The sequence below is a fragment of the Abrus precatorius genome, unplaced genomic scaffold, assembly GCF_003935025.1.
Source record: "Abrus precatorius isolate BTA unplaced genomic scaffold, Abrus_2018 Scaffold8, whole genome shotgun sequence".
Taxonomy (NCBI): domain Eukaryota; kingdom Viridiplantae; phylum Streptophyta; class Magnoliopsida; order Fabales; family Fabaceae; genus Abrus; species Abrus precatorius.
Genome location: NW_020874428.1, coordinates 2,876,318 through 2,892,166, shown reverse-complemented (window position 1 = coordinate 2,892,166; position 15,849 = coordinate 2,876,318). Strand labels below are relative to the sequence as shown.

At 31.5% G+C, this 15,849-nt stretch overlaps 3 protein-coding genes across 3 annotated transcripts; all 3 read left to right on the top strand.

The window, feature by feature from the left end:
• The first annotated feature begins 332 nt into the window (after positions 1-332).
• On the top strand, positions 333-5,649 carry LOC113845819 (phospholipid hydroperoxide glutathione peroxidase, chloroplastic-like). The gene is made up of 6 exons (XM_027473421.1): positions 333-716; positions 1,059-1,135; positions 1,409-1,470; positions 3,052-3,170; positions 3,244-3,411; positions 5,236-5,649. Exons 1-6 carry the CDS (start codon positions 474-476, stop codon positions 5,263-5,265), a joined length of 699 nt encoding a protein of 232 aa, XP_027329222.1. The 5' UTR covers positions 333-473; the 3' UTR covers positions 5,266-5,649.
• An 854-nt stretch (positions 5,650-6,503) lies between these two features.
• Positions 6,504-10,141, top strand: LOC113848178 (probable folate-biopterin transporter 6). The gene is made up of 4 exons (XM_027477576.1): positions 6,504-7,088; positions 7,843-7,944; positions 8,825-8,998; positions 9,548-10,141. The coding sequence occupies exons 1-4, from the start codon at positions 6,504-6,506 to the stop codon at positions 10,139-10,141; spliced, it is 1,455 nt and encodes a 484-aa protein (XP_027333377.1).
• Positions 10,142-10,873: 732 nt separating this feature from the next.
• Positions 10,874-14,911, top strand: LOC113847829 (enhancer of rudimentary homolog). Its single transcript, XM_027477123.1, has 4 exons — positions 10,874-11,003; positions 11,192-11,285; positions 13,840-13,960; positions 14,682-14,911. The coding sequence occupies exons 1-4, from the start codon at positions 11,001-11,003 to the stop codon at positions 14,770-14,772; spliced, it is 309 nt and encodes a 102-aa protein (XP_027332924.1). The 5' UTR covers positions 10,874-11,000; the 3' UTR covers positions 14,773-14,911.
• Positions 14,912-15,849: the final 938 nt, after the last annotated feature.

The window sequence follows — 15,849 nt, the reverse complement described above, 5'->3', positions numbered from 1 at the left end:
CATTTTTTATTTCACATACTCAACTTTTATTTTATGTGTGTTTTTAAACTACACAATTCCAGTCTTTTAATTAAATTTTAATTCTTAGAAAGACTATTTACATTTAAATTTAATCCTGCTACCTAAAATATAATTACTTCATATAAATAATTCTTATTCTGTCATGACAAAAAAATAAAATAAAATTATGCCAATACTCATAAAAATATTAATTAAAAAATTTATTAATTTTATTAATATATTTTATTATTGTATTTGGTGTATTTATTCATTATTTTTTAAATCGGTGACAAGTTTCCCTATAAAAAAAATGTAAAATAAGACATTTAATCAGTAACAAACATTTTGCACTATATTTTCATTTTCTTTGGATCGAGAAGGTTTGGGTGTAATCCCATTTACATACGCATCTCAATTCTGATGCAATAAAAGTATCAAACTAGAGGACTTTCTGCAGTTCCCAACCACACAAAATGGCTTCCATGTCTTTCTCCACAACCTTCTTCACACGACTCCATGATTTCACTCGAACAAACCAAACCCCTTCACCCTCTTTGCGTTTCATCAAATCCCCCTTTGCTTCATCCAAGTCAACCTTTTTCCAAACTGGGTTTTCTCTACCATCCAATCTTCCCAGCTTTCTTATAAAGCCAAAGTCTTTCTCAGTTAATGCAAGAGCTGCCACTGATAAAACCATTTATGATTTCACTGTCAAGGTATCATGCTCAATTTCAGTTTCTGAACTTTTTTATTAGAAAAAAATTGGGTTAGCCTTGGAATTTGAATTGGGAGTGGGGGGTTGTCAGTAAAAAAGCTCTTTTTTTTAATCATTTTGTTAATTTCAATCTTTAAGCTTGAATTTAAGTAAGCAAGTGTTTAATATGTTTTTATCTTTAATATAATAAATGTTTTTATTATCAATTTGATTAGTCCAAACTAAGGTTAACAAAACTGGTTTTCTATTATGATAATTTTTTACTATGGGAAAAAACAAAAGCTTTTTGTTTTATTATTTTGATTTATTGTTATGTGTTTATGGGAATTATTATGTGGTGCAGGATATTGAGAAGAAGGATGTTTCTCTGAGCAAATTTAAGGGGAAGGTTCTGTTGATTGTCAATGTTGCTTCACGGTGGTATGTATTATGCACCCTTCAAAGGAGATATCTACCTTAATTAATGTATTTGTGATAGAGCCTTAGTTTTCCTCTAAGTGAAAACGAAATCAGTTTTTACTTTTGTAACTATTTTTTTTTTTAAGCATCAACGTTTTATTAAAGATAAAATCAGTCAGAGTACAAGGGTATCTAATCCATTACATTTCTAAAGTTAATTTTGTAATTTAACTGTTGTGTCAAAAGTTTCTGGTCAGTTATGATACCATTGAATAAATTTCATTCCTATGGCAGTGGCTTGACATCATCAAATTACTCAGAGCTGTCACGCTTATATGAAAAATATAAAAATCAAGGTATGATATGTTGGATACAAAAGATAGTTATTTGTGGTGCATGATATTTTTGAGCATGGCAATTGGTAATATTTTCATGATGTTTGTATAGTGTATCTTCCAGATTCTGAATCTATCTGCTTGTGCAAATCTCTGTTCTTCTTGGGCAGTATAAAAATATGAAATGTCCTTTCTATTTGAATTGTGGCACAATTTATTGGTAATTTTACATGTGGATGCTGGTTGAAATAACTAACCAGGATCTGTTTCTCACATATTCCCCCTGTTGTCCTTGAAGTCACCATTCTGTTGACAACTTGACATGGTCACTTAAAAAATCACATCTTTGTTGGGAAACAATTGATTATGATTTTACTATCTATGTCTATTTATCTCTGATGTTTTATACAGAGTTTTCTGACAAACTATCTTGCTATTTTTTTCCATGTTTTAAAGGAATTGTTTATGATGTGAAGCACATCAGAACCTGTCAAGTCATCCGTTGTAGTATAGTCCACAATGATTGTTATTTTGGATTTTGTTAGGTATAAGAATCATCTGACTAAAATAGAAAGAATACATGTTTAATGAATTATTTTTTTGATGGTGCTTTCTGACAATAATGCTAAATGTTATGTAGATTTTTGAATAATTTTTTTCTCCTCACTCATATGAAGATCAGAGTGAATTTTTTCTGCAGTGGATGTGTAGAACCCAGAAATTAAATCATTGAGGTTGTGTTTAGATAGAGTAATTCTAAATTACTATATTACATGTATTTGGATAATAAGGAAAAGTGTTTTTAGAATACTGCATAATTTTTAACTAAATTTTTATCTGAAATAGAAGGAATTTCAAATGACTTGTATTCAACAGAAATTTAAAAATTCTTCTGTTATGCTTAACTTTTTGTAGTTGTCATTCATAACTCCTCTTATATTTGACTTTCACTTTAATCATTCCTCATTAGTTATTTCATATTTTCCAGAATTTTAAAATTCTCCATCCAAACATAACCTGAAGGATTCCATCCTTTGGAATTTAGGAGATTAACTTGTCTGATACTTTTGCATTGATTCCTCTTGTCCGTTTTCCCTAGTGCATATTTGTATCATGCTACATGTAGCTAAATTAATGCTGTATGTTAGGAAAGATGGAAAATAGAAAGAGTGAAGAGTTGGGTAGGGGAGTGACTGAGTGAAAGTGAAGAAGATGGACAAGTTTTCATTTCCACTTTTTTTGTCTGGACTATACATTGAATTTCATTGTAAATTTGATTTGATTTCTGTTTTTTTTAATCTCTTCTGAGCACACCTTAAGTTGCTTATTAACACAGGTAGCATAGTAAGGTCCCTATATCTATATGGTGGAACATGGAGAGAGCTTTGGCCTTAGATGCATATCTGGTCTGTTGATATTTGAAGAACTTTGGTGGTTTCATTGTAGGAAAATTAAAAACGTCCAGTGCATAGATTCAAAAGTGACCTAAATTCGATTTTACATTTTGTTGTTTCTTTGAACATGGCTCTTAGTTTTTCAGTTTAAAAGTAATATTTTTCTTCAGCCACACACTTCCAGTGCCCTTATGCAGCTTTTTTCCAGGTTTGGAGATTCTAGCTTTCCCCTGCAATCAATTTGGTATGCAGGAGCCTGGATCAAATCAAGAAATTAAGCAGTTTGCTTGCACTCGATATAAAGCTGAATTTCCAATTTTTGATAAGGTTGGATAATTTTTTTCGGTTAGTAGTTCAGTTTAAGTACAAGGTAACAGAATAATAAAGTTTTGTAAAACAGGTTGATGTAAATGGACCATTTACAACTCCAGTATACCAGTTCCTGAAATCAAGTGCTGGGGGCTTTCTTGGTGATCTTATCAAGTGGAATTTTGAGAAATTCTTGGTTGACAAAAATGGCAAAGTTGTTGAAAGATACCCACCTACAACCTCTCCTTTTCAAATTGAGGTATGTTAAGCTTCCCCCCAGTAGCTAGTCTAGTTTCTAATTGTTACATTGGCAATGAAATAACTATTAAAGTACTTAATCGAGTATGTCAATTGAGAAATTTAGCACGGAAATTCAGTGTTGAAACTTTTAATGCTGAAAACTTCAGCACTAAAATTTAATGCTTGAAAACTCTAATATTTTAAGTGCCTAATGAAATAGTTAATGCTTAGTGTAGTCAGTAACCTCTTGCTTGCTGAAAGGTTTCAGCAGTTTTCAATTACATTCGTTGTGAGTAGGTATTAAACAAATGCGAGTAAATTATTTTCAGCACAGTTGAGTTTTGAAATAGGCCCTACATCTGAGTATTTAATGAAACAATTTTCAATGGTTCAATTCTAAATAAAGTTACACTCCTACAGTAAACTGTATCACAAATGAAGCTTCTATAATTCTATTTGTTGTTGTTAGAAGAATTGCACAATTGGATAAGATTTGGTAAGTTAGTCATTCATATCATGTGATGAATCACAGATGGCTTTGAATTGCATGATACATACTTGAATTGGCTTGATTCTGTATCACCAAAATTGCTCAGAGGCTTTAGAGCAGCAGAAAATGAGTTGGCTACTTGGTAGCTATATAGCTGTTTGTTTCAGTGCTACTTTATTTTCTTATAGTTTCTTCAAACTGCATCAAACATTGAGGGCTGCATCTATTGAAGGCATTATGAGAGGGATGTTAAGCCCAACAATTCTAAGAGGGAGACATATATGATTATCTTGAGTGTTGAGGCCCTCAAAATTTAGTATACCCCAATTGTCTTTGATTTATGTAAATCCTAAGGTCTAATTATTATTAATAACAAAAGAACAACAACTAATCTTATTCCACTAAGTGAGCTCGGCTACCTAAATTATACTATACTATTAAACATTATGAATAAAAAAAGAGATAATTAAAAAATTAAGAAAGTCAGACTCAGCATCACATTCATATACCTGGATTAGTCATTAGTTTTCACGAATAATTTTTGGGATTTGATATATTCTCCTACTCATCTTCCTCCTATTTTGTACAGAAAGTATTAAATGAAAAAGTATATGTATTTATTATCTTGAAAACATAAAAAATATTTAATATTTTCTTCATTTAGTAATAAAGAGGATTTGTAAAAAAAGTTAGGAGGTTTAAAATTAGTCATAAATTTGGGATGTCTGTCAGCTGTCTCTGCTGTTTGGTTAGTTACATGTAATTGTAGCAAAATTTGCAGATTAAAATGTGGACAGCCAGGTGAACCAATAAGGGGTACCCCAATATCAACCTTCCACTTTGGAATTTTTATTTTACAGTCAACATTTTGAGAGTGAATTACACTTAAAAAAGACTATATATTTGTTCTTTCATAAATAATGTCAACTTATGATTAACCTTATCTTTTCGAGAATTGATATTATAATTTTTCTAACTTTACAAAAATACCCATGATAAGAAATTAATAAATAACATTTTTATTAAAAATTATAGCATTCAATACTATCAATTTCAATAAAACTTAGAAAGTCTCTATTGTCATTTCTTATTTAAGATTTTTAATTTAAATATTATATTATTATTATTATTATTATTATTATTATTATTATTTAATTAACCAATAGAAAAGAACCTTTTAAATAAAGGAGTGGCAATAGACATTTTGGAGTGATTGTATTATAGATTTACAAAAAAAACTTAACTACATATACATTCTTATCATTATCATGTGCAGTTTATTGTTGATACTAAAGCTATTAAAAATATTTTATGATTAACCTGGTCTTTTCTATTTTACATTTTTTTTTTCAGAAGGATATCCAGAAGTTACTTGCTGCATGAATGTGTAATTCCGAAAACAAAGGATAACTGTACCTAGGAGCACAAACCGAGCGGTGCTAGCACAAGTAGTTCAAACTGATGAAGAGCAATAAATATAATTATGTAAATTCGTTGGGTGTTTTTGCTGATGAAACTATTAGTTTAGGAAAAATTTCACTATAATACCCCAAAATTATTTAAATAATGTGCAATTGAATAAATATACAAGTCCACAATGTTAAGGCTTTTTCTTTAATTTGTGTCTAAGCTATCCATTGCTTTGAATGATTTCATTTTTTAAGATCTAATAGATTTGTTATGCCGCATTCGGAGTTACATTACAGACAATAATTAATTTGTAAGTAACACCGTGCAATTTAAAGTCAACCACAACTCTCTTTTCTTTCCAGAATCACAGCGCCAAGAATTTTGACATGTTTCAAGATGTTTAATTTTAGAAAAATAATTATTTATTTTAAAAATTAAAATAAATAAAATAAAATGTGTACTACGTGAGATCTAATATAACATTTATTATTTTATTTAATTTGGTCGCTCTTAGACCATGAGATACTGAAATTTTACTCCATAGACATTAATTTTGATATGTGGAGACAAGAACAGCTGTTAACTTTATTTGAATTTGGTGTGTTTTTTAATAGACGAGACTCGACCCCATCTTCCTTATTTAATCGCCAATTAATTTACAACATGAAAGGAGCACATCCAGGGAAGGCTAACAAGGTTTTAGGCACTGTCAGATCATTATTATAGACCTATTTTTTCAGAAAATATTTCTTGTAAATCTATTTTTAATTTTTGAATTTAAAATTACTAATCAAGCTAAATTTATTAAAAATGCAGTAATTTCTCACTCTGAGTTTACTTATTTATTTTTACTTTTATAATTTTTAATAAACTTTAACGACCAGTTAAAAAAATTTATTAAAAATTACATAATTTAATCCAGTTATTAAATACTAAAATTTTATTATTTATTAATTTGTATCGCGTCCAATATTCACGCTCAGATAAATGATAACAAAAATAATGAAAGAAAAGAACATGTTGCATAACTTTGACCGGAAGCCAGAAGCAGTTTTCAACGCTGCATTCATAGCACAGTTCTTCTTCTTCTTCTTCTTCGTCCTCAGTGGTGAAGTGAAACCAAAGCTGGCTGGCATTTCATCACAATCCAGTTCCAACCCGAATCGCAGATCGAAAACACGAACCATAACAACACAATAATCTTCAAAGCCATGCCCACATCAAAGAAACCCAACACCATGCTCTCCACCGTAACACAGCCAATAGAATGGTTGAGAATGCTATCATCACAACTAAACCCAACCTTCGTAATTGGCGTCTTCCTCATTTATGGGCTGGGCCAGGGCTTCTCCGGCTCGTTCTTCAAAGTAGTTTCAGATTATTATTGGAAAGACGTGCAAAAGGTTCAACCTTCCACAGTGCAACTCTACGTCGGCTTTTACTTCATTCCGTGGGTTCTTAAGCCCGTTTGGGGAATCCTCACCGACGCGTTTCCCGTTCGAGGATACCGCCGCCGACCCTATTTTATTATCGCCGGCGTCCTCGGCACTGTCTCCGCCGCACTCGTCGCGCTTGTGGGGAACCTCGCCGCCGCCGCGGCGCTGCTGTGCTTCCTCGGCGTGTCCGCGTCGCTTGCTATTGCTGACGTGACGATTGACGCGTGCATCGCACGGAATAGCATCGAGGTTCGGTCTCTTGCGCCGGATTTGCAGAGCCTTTGCGGGTTCTGTTCGGGTTTCGGTGCTCTCGTTGGGTACCTTGCTAGTGGCTTCTTCGTTCACCATCTTGGACCTCAGGTACCAATCAAACCACCAAATTTCAACAGTTTTCTAAATTTAAGTAATCAAAAAGCTAAATATTTTTGTCTGAAAATATTGTTAATATACTTTTTTTTCGTAAAGTTTTAATAAAGAATTTTTACTTAACTAGTGTTAAAGCATCGGTTAAGAAGAATTTTTTTTTTTCTAATTCTGCATAGTTTTCAAGAGTTTAATTTTTCCAAGTTTTGTTGGTTTTTGTAATTTGTTGTATTTGTAGCTAAAGAAATATTTTTAACGATTTTATTAACCTTAACTGGGTTAAATTTAACTAAATAATAATAATAATGATAATAATAGAATTGGATTAAAAAATATTCATCATGTTTCTTTTTTAAAGTATTAACTTTAGATGTTTAAACTTAATTTTAATATTAAAGTTAATAAATCACTTTTCTAATTACAATTTTGAAAATATTAGTCATTAAAGTTAGTTTTAAATTAATTTTAAGTAATTAAATGTAATATATTTTATTGAAAATATTTACTTTTTAATCGTTTTTTGTTTTTAAATGCTTAAAATGAATTTTTAAAGTGGATATTAACATTTTAAATTAATTAAAGTTTATTTAAATTTATGAAATTACTTGAGTTTCACTTCTTCTTTAACGTAGGATTTTAGAAATTTTAAATTTTAGTTTGTTGAGGAAAAGGTAGAAAGTTGACATAATTATGATAAACAATTTAAAATGGATTTGGATCATAGATGAGTTCATTTGTGTTGTTTATGCAGGGATCGTTGGGTCTGATGGCACTTTCTCCTGCGTTGACAATTGTTTTGGGTTTTGTGATTTATGAGAACAGAACAAGTGGCTTGCATGGTGAAAAGAAACAGGTTTGAAAACTATCTTGGTTCTTTGTCTGTCCCTTTTGTTGAATTTATGCTAAATTTAGCTTTTGATAATAATCTGATGTATCGCACATGATTTTGGTTATTCTTCTACGTTCTAGCCAACAAATTTTCAATCTACAATTATTGATATCACTTGTAGAGTTTGACTTTTACCCAGGTACTGTTCATTAGTTGGGTTAACGCCGAATTGGCAATAAAGGAGATTGAAGGACCGAAAGAAAATTCATTAGTTCATTGTTCAGGAAAAAAGGAATGGAAGGATCTTAAGTCTTTGTTCATTGTTAATGGGAACGCGCATTATTAACATCTCATCATTCTCTCTCTATATATCATTGGCCGGTGTGGTTTTGCTGTCATGTTCCTTTTGTAAACATTGAACAATTAACAATTAATATCTGGAGTTGATAATTACCAAACTAATTTTTGATTTGATGGATTTGAACTTATTTTTTTATGTAAAGTTGGACGCTTTAGTTGGACGATCTAATTACACTGCTTCAGCTTGCTTCTTTTTAAAAAAAATATATTATCTTCTTTAGGATCAAACTCAAACTCATTTGTTTGAATTCATAGACTATTCTTAAATCTTAACTCATATACTGGTTGATCTAGGTGGGGCAAAGGCTCTGCTCACCCTATATTATATACTCTTAATTTTTTAACCATTCTATATTTTGTGTACTCACATAATCTAAACGTATGATAACCAAAACCAAAAGCATTCAGCTCGTAATAACTAGTGGCTAATCTTATATTAAAGGGATTTTAGAAATGTTGACAAAATCTACTGATTTTCATAATTTGAAAGATCTATGGCATCTTTGTTAACCAAGTGAACTAATATAACAGTATGATTTTGCAGACGGCATTGGAGAGTGTAGGAATGACAATTAAAAGTATGCACCAAACAATGATGTACCCTCAAGTATGGAAGCCTTCTCTTTTCATGTTCCTTACCCTAGCTCTCAATGTAACCACTCACGAAGGCCATTTTTACTGGTATACAGATCCAAAAGCCGGCCCTGCATTCCCTCAGGTAATTCTCATTTTTTATTTTTTTGCAGAAGTCATAATTGTTACCCTCGCATTTTCACTCCTAAACACGTACGAGTTTATGATTTCTGGTAAGAAATTTTTGTCAAATCATACCTAAACTTGCTTTTAGGTATGCTCAAATAAATTTGAATAAACTAGCAAGGTTACGCCCAATTCTAGGAGTTTAACAAAATAAAGGGAAAATCAGTTTTTCTTTACCAAAATTTCACTATTTGAAATTTTAATACCGCTTTTTTAACCCTCTCTGCAAGTTTGGAAACATTGCATTTAGAATCAGGCATCAAAATACCATTGTCGTTATATGATTTAACTATTTAAATATAATTTTAACTTTATTATTATAGATTTTTTAATATTATTTTAGTACAAGGTAAACTCTTACTAGTTCACAATTCCAGTTTATGAGTTTACAAATATTTCATAAGTTTATGCCAACTCTCAGTTTAACAACTTTGGCAAAAATGACTAAAGAGAGGATTTTTCTCAACAGCCCGTTACTTTCTTACGTTTTTTCTCCCTATAAATGCAGGAATTTGTTGGGGTGATCTATGCAATTGGTGCAGTGGCTTCCATAATAGGGGTAGTAATATACCACAAGGCTCTAAAAGACTATCCATTTAGAAACCTAGTATTTTATGGACAACTCCTATATGCCATATCTGGTGTACTGGACCTAATCTTCATCCTACGTTGGAATTTGATTATTGGAATTCCTGACTACTTCTTTGTTGTCATTGAAGAAACTGCTACAAGAATCACAGGCAAAATAAGATGGATGCCCATGTTGGTACTGAGCACCCAGTTGTGCCCTTTAGGCATAGAGGGCACTTTTTTTGCACTTTTAATGTGCATTGATAGCATTGGAGCTCTCTTATCAAGATGGGGTGGAGGGGTTCTTCTTCGTCTCCTCAATGTCACTAGAACTGATTTTACAAACCTTTGGTTGGCTGTTCTTATAAGGGACATGCTTAGATTTGCTATACTTGCTTTAGTTTTTCTTGTTCCTAAGGCAGGTCAATATGAGGGACTGCTTCCTTCTGAGGTTTCGGAAAAGAATGTGTCTGATAATGTCGATGAAGAGACCTTGGAGCTTGTCCCCATCAACGCCAACACTAAAGTTTAGACAAATTTTGTTGTAATTATAAGAAATACACACCTGAATCACTTTGCCATTGCCTATGTGCCAGATTCTAGCTAGATGCACAGATTCTTCGATAACGATGATAGGCACGAATTATATATATACACACGAGTTTCTTCTTTTAATTTTAATGAAATACTGCAAAGTATTTCCTTTTTTAATTCAACATATTATATATATTTTTATTTAGTTTTATCTTATTTAATACGATTTTGTTAAAGTAAACTTTTAAGGTCAGATTTAAGTATTTAAAAATAATTTTTTAATTAAAAATTATGACAATTTTACTACCTCAACTTCTACCGTTTTGCTAACATTTGGCAAAATTTTTAAATTTAAAATTTTAATAAATTTCAAAAAATAAAAGAAAGGGAGCGTCAAAGATAATTGAGTATATTATTTATTTATTTGCTTTAGAGTACATTATTTATTTTACGATGTATATAGATGCATAATTTAATTAAATGTTTAATTAATAAGCTCATAAGAACTTATTCTAACTATAATTTAATTATAATTTTTTTAAATAAACTAAAAATAATATATTTTAATAAAGGATCATGCCAATAAACTTTAAATTTATTAATTAAAAATTAATAAACACAAAGCTACATTAAAATTTTAAAAAACAACATTATGCTAACAAATTTATTAAAAAACAAAAATATAAATTATTTTTGTAAATTCATCTTGGCGAAATTTCGAAATTGCCCTGAGTGAGGTTGACAACAGAGTTGGTTGGGTTACTCTGAAGTGTTGGAGTTTGGAATTCGAGTGTGGGGTGGAGGCAACCAAAACCAGAAAACCAGCACCAGAGCATCGTCTTCATCCTTCTTCTTAGATGGTAAGGTTTTCTTCAATCTCTTTCATTTCTCGCAATTCTCCTTTTCACCGATTCCAATTCCTTTCCCCTTTTCCAGTATCATTCAATTAGGGCTTTCCTTCTTCACGCTTACCAATCACTTCGCCTTCCCAATTCATTTCTCATCGCCACCTTAACTAACCCTAATTCTTGTTTTCTATATTTTGTAGGATAAACGGCACACTATTATTCTAATGCAGACCTCTCAGAACAGAGCAACTAGAACTTTCATGGATTATGATTCTATCACTCAGGCCATGGATGGTATAAATAGTAGTACTATAACTCCACTAATATTTTTCATATTTATTTTTGCCCCTGTTGTTCTGTTTGCTTGATTTCAATGTAGATATGTGCTTCTGGTTTTGCTTTGCTTGTCTGAATTTGCATGCAATTTCATCAATTGAAAAGAACGGAGTGTAATTTGGCACTGCCTTTCTTTTTGAGTTGTACTGATAAATTAAAGAAAAATGCTGGGCATTGGTTAAGGAATAAAAAATAGTAATGTTTTATTGAAAAATGTAAATATGCACTCATATCTATGATTTTCAATGCATACTAGTGATTTTCAATAAATATTTATCATTTATTTATTCTTTAATCACTGCCCTTAGAGCACAGGTCAGCAAAATCCTAAATTAAATTCTATTTTCTTGTGTTCATTTGGAGAGCATTGCCCAACTAACGAATGTGGTCCTAAACTTAGATATGCTCTTTCATATCTAGTTTGAACAACGACCAAATTCTGTTGATGTGAATAATTATGATTTCAATACAAGCTCAACTGTAGTGGATAGGTAGGGTTCAAGTGGCTTGTGGTTTCAAATCTTAATGGATTTTTTTAATTATTTTTTTCCCCTCTTGTTTTCTTTTTACCTGTTATGCTTTCCTCCCTAGAATTGGCTCTCTTTGTTTTCCTTAAAACGTTGGCTGTGTAACATTTTGTATTGTGATTTTTCTCTAATGCACCTGTTGTAGAAAAAATGGTAGATTCTTGCCTTAGCTAAATAGCTAGTTTGGGCATATGTGGAGAAGACTAGTAGAAGCCCTGATAAGGAAAGTAGGTCAGTGGAGGATAACCAAATCATCAAAGTAGAGGGAGGCTGAGGAAAACTATAATCAAAACCATTAAGAAGGATTTAGAGGTCAATGGTTTGTTTGTAGCCATAATTTACTATAAGACATTATGGTGTTGTTTGATCCTTGAAGCTGTCCTTCCTAGCAGGAAAAGGCTTGTTTGCTGTTCTTTAGATGGTGGATTTTGGATTAGAAAGTATGGATAATGTAATAAGGCACATAGCATTGAGAAAACACAAACTTGATCAATTCAGATCAATTCATCTCAGTATTTTGGCTTACTTTGGATTTTTTAGCACATTGTATTCTTCCACAACCTTCTTCCACAACCTTGTTATAAGCTTTTATGATGTTTTGATATCAGTTTAGGGATAATTTGGTGATTTTTGAAGTATTTATTTTCTTTTGGGAAGACCAGTCCTCTGGCTGTTGTTAGCTTGAATTTATGTTCTTTAGATTAGATGTTTTAGATTCTTACTTTGGTGTTTAAGAACTATTTCTTCATTTTTGAAGAATTCAAAACCTTGTTGCAATGTTGATGATCATTGTTGATGAAACTCAAGGCAAAATATTTCTGTTTCCTTTTGATTGTGTGATGCAATCAAACCCATGGTATTATGCCTAGGTTGCTTCTTCTACCCTCTCTTCTTTAATTTTGTGCTCTACAGAGACTATTTTTATTTGAAGACTGTAGTTAGATCTAATCCCATCATAAACACTGAATTGAAGTTGTTCTAGAGCATATCAAATGCTATTGTTCGCTAATTGAACCCTTTATCCTCTCCTATTGCCTGAAAATCCTCCCTATCATTACATGCATAACAAATGAACCTTCAATCACCTGCTTTAAACCTAATCCTGGCCTATTAAAATTTTAGTCCATCCGACATTCATAGTGTTTATCTGATAACATGAAAAACAGAATATCATGGATTGCATAATTCAGTCATTTACAATTTTTTATTGTTTCAAGAGGTGAGTTGGATTTGATATATTGGATTAAACTGTGTCTTATTTTTTATATTAAATTAGATTCTCAGTTATCACTGTGTTAAAAGTATCTATTATTCAGTTGAATGAGGTGATCAGATCTCATCTAGTCAAAAGACTAAGTTCTTGGCATTTTTGGGAATCTGTAAATTTTGTGTGCTTTTTGGTGGGCATGTGTAGCACAATCAATAACTGTTGTCTGAAGGTCATAAAATTTAATGCTGTTTAACAATCTATCCCAATCTTTAGAAAATTCGAAACTCAAGCCATCATGCTGAAGCAATATTTGGATACCTTTGATGATTCCTTGCAGCATACTGAACCAATATTTGGGCAATGCGATCAGCTAAAGAGAGCAAATGAATGAATTATCATGTTTTAGTGTTATTTTGTAGGTTCATGAATTTATTTACATTTCATTTCATGTCAATTTCATCTACGTAGAAAAGGTGCCACGTTCTTTTGGCTTTTTAAAGGAATTTCCATAACTTATCAAATCATGTCACACCAAACACAGTGATATGCATCTACAGCCAACATGAAAATAAATCATGTTAAAAAGGATATGAATAGATAACAGATGCATGCTGTTGGTATAACTTCTTTTTCTCTCTCTCTCTCTCTCTTTTTTTTTTTTTTCTTTTTGTGGTTCATGCTGGTATATTATTATTTTTGTAGATATTCTTTGTTGATGCTTTGTATGGATTAATTCTTAGTATTAAATATAGGTTTTAATCTTGAGCTTGTACAGGTATATGTGCACTGTATGAAAGGAAACTAAAGGAGTTGAATCCGGCCATCAGAAATCTCTCTTATGATATTACTGATCTCTACAACTTCATAGATGGTCTTGTGGACTTGAGCGCCCTAGTGTATATCTCTCTTTCCCTCTCAAAAAAAATCATGTGCACGCACATTTCATTAATTCCTTCACAAATTTTTTTTTTTTAATTTTCGTTTGAAAGCAGTCATAATTTTGTTGATATTTCAACAAAGAGTAAGGTAGAGAAAGGGATAGATAGGATATTCAGATGCTTTGAGCTCTTTATAATTCAAGCATAAGGCTTTTTTTTTTCTTTTAAATGTTGAACTAGAAGGTTCTGTTTTTGACATTGAGATGTAGATTAAGGAAAACAAAAGATTAACCGTCTCTTTGTTGGCTTAACTGATGTAGAGAGTTGACATTATTTTCCTCCGTGGGTCATTATTAGTCTTAACAGAGTAGGTTGTTTTCTTTCTGATGAAATAAATTACCATAAATCAAGTTTTATATTTTGTTTAGAGCTCTTGTACCGTTGATAAGAAGTGTTGGGGGGAAAATGATTTACCTTCCCCCCTCTGTTCCCTTCCTCCCCTCCACCTGCACTTTTTCTGGGCTATAGGGTTGATAAGAACTTAATGAATCATGGCAATTGCTGTTTCATTTGCTTACTCTACCTGTTCTGGCCCTCTCTGGAAAAGATCTGGAAAATTAAGTGGACTTGTGAAATGTCTATGCATATAATTGGTTATCTTGTATATGGGGCTTTCTCTGTGCATGTGGGTTGCCTTGGCATTGATTGATATAGCTGGTTGTTTGGTTTCCACCTGCAGGTATGATAGTTCAATTCATGCTTACTTGCCATATGATCGACAGTGGATTAAGCAACGAACTTTCCAACACTTGAAGAAATTGGCACATTGATTAATCCCTTGATTTTTAGCAATTTAATGTAAAGAAAATCTCTAAGGGCTGAACCTGTCTGTAGTGGGCTATACTCCGATGGCTATGTTACTGAATATGAATATGCAAATGCTTTTGGGACGAAATTATATATATCAATAGCTAATGCTGCTGAAGTTTCTGAAACTAATGATTGTTGTCGGCGTGGTCGTTCTACCTTCTATATTAGAAGGCTCGCCCTTTTCTAAAAATCTTAATCTTGTACTATTTAATACTAAGTTTGCACTGTTGAGTGACCTTTTCGCACATCTTTGATTCTCAATATCCTATGAATGCTAGTTTCGAGAGTTATTCGACGTGATTGATTTGTCTTGGAGGATGATTATAAAATAGCATTTACACGTAGAAATATCAATTTTCAGTTCAGGGCTTCAGGCTGTAAGACGTGCTGTCTTTCTGAATTAATAGTATTTGAACAATAATGAACATATTCCTTTATAACAACATTGGAACAAGTAATCTAAGGATGTTGTTATTTTTCTAATAATCTTTCCCCGGCTTGAGAAACCAAAGGCCAATTGGGCATTGTCTTATATATATTAACAGTTAAAATACATATTTTTAAATTAGTTCATTTCTTTAAAAAAAATTAGATTTAAATTTTGAATGATTGTTTGGTTAAATTTTAATTTTCACCGTTATAACATAGAACAAAAAAAAAATGCAATTTAGTTAGTAATAACTTTTATTAACATGTTGTTTAGGGTTTAGAAAAATCTTAATTTCTTTTTCATGAGAACTAAAATATAATTTTTTTAAATATAGAACTAATTTATTAATGAGTGTTAATTATAATAATTAAATATATATTTTAATTCGTAGAAAAGACTCTGACTTTGACTCATTAGCGTAAATTAGAAAAGGATGACTTATAGATCCCTAGCCAAACGTTTTTGAAACAGTCAAGACTTGGAATGGTTGATATGAATTGTTTAAGTTTGAACATAGACCTTCCTCCAAAAGTTTGATATCTAATATATGAATTGAATCATTAATTAATCGATACGATAACACTTGGAAAGAGTTTTATTAAAAAAA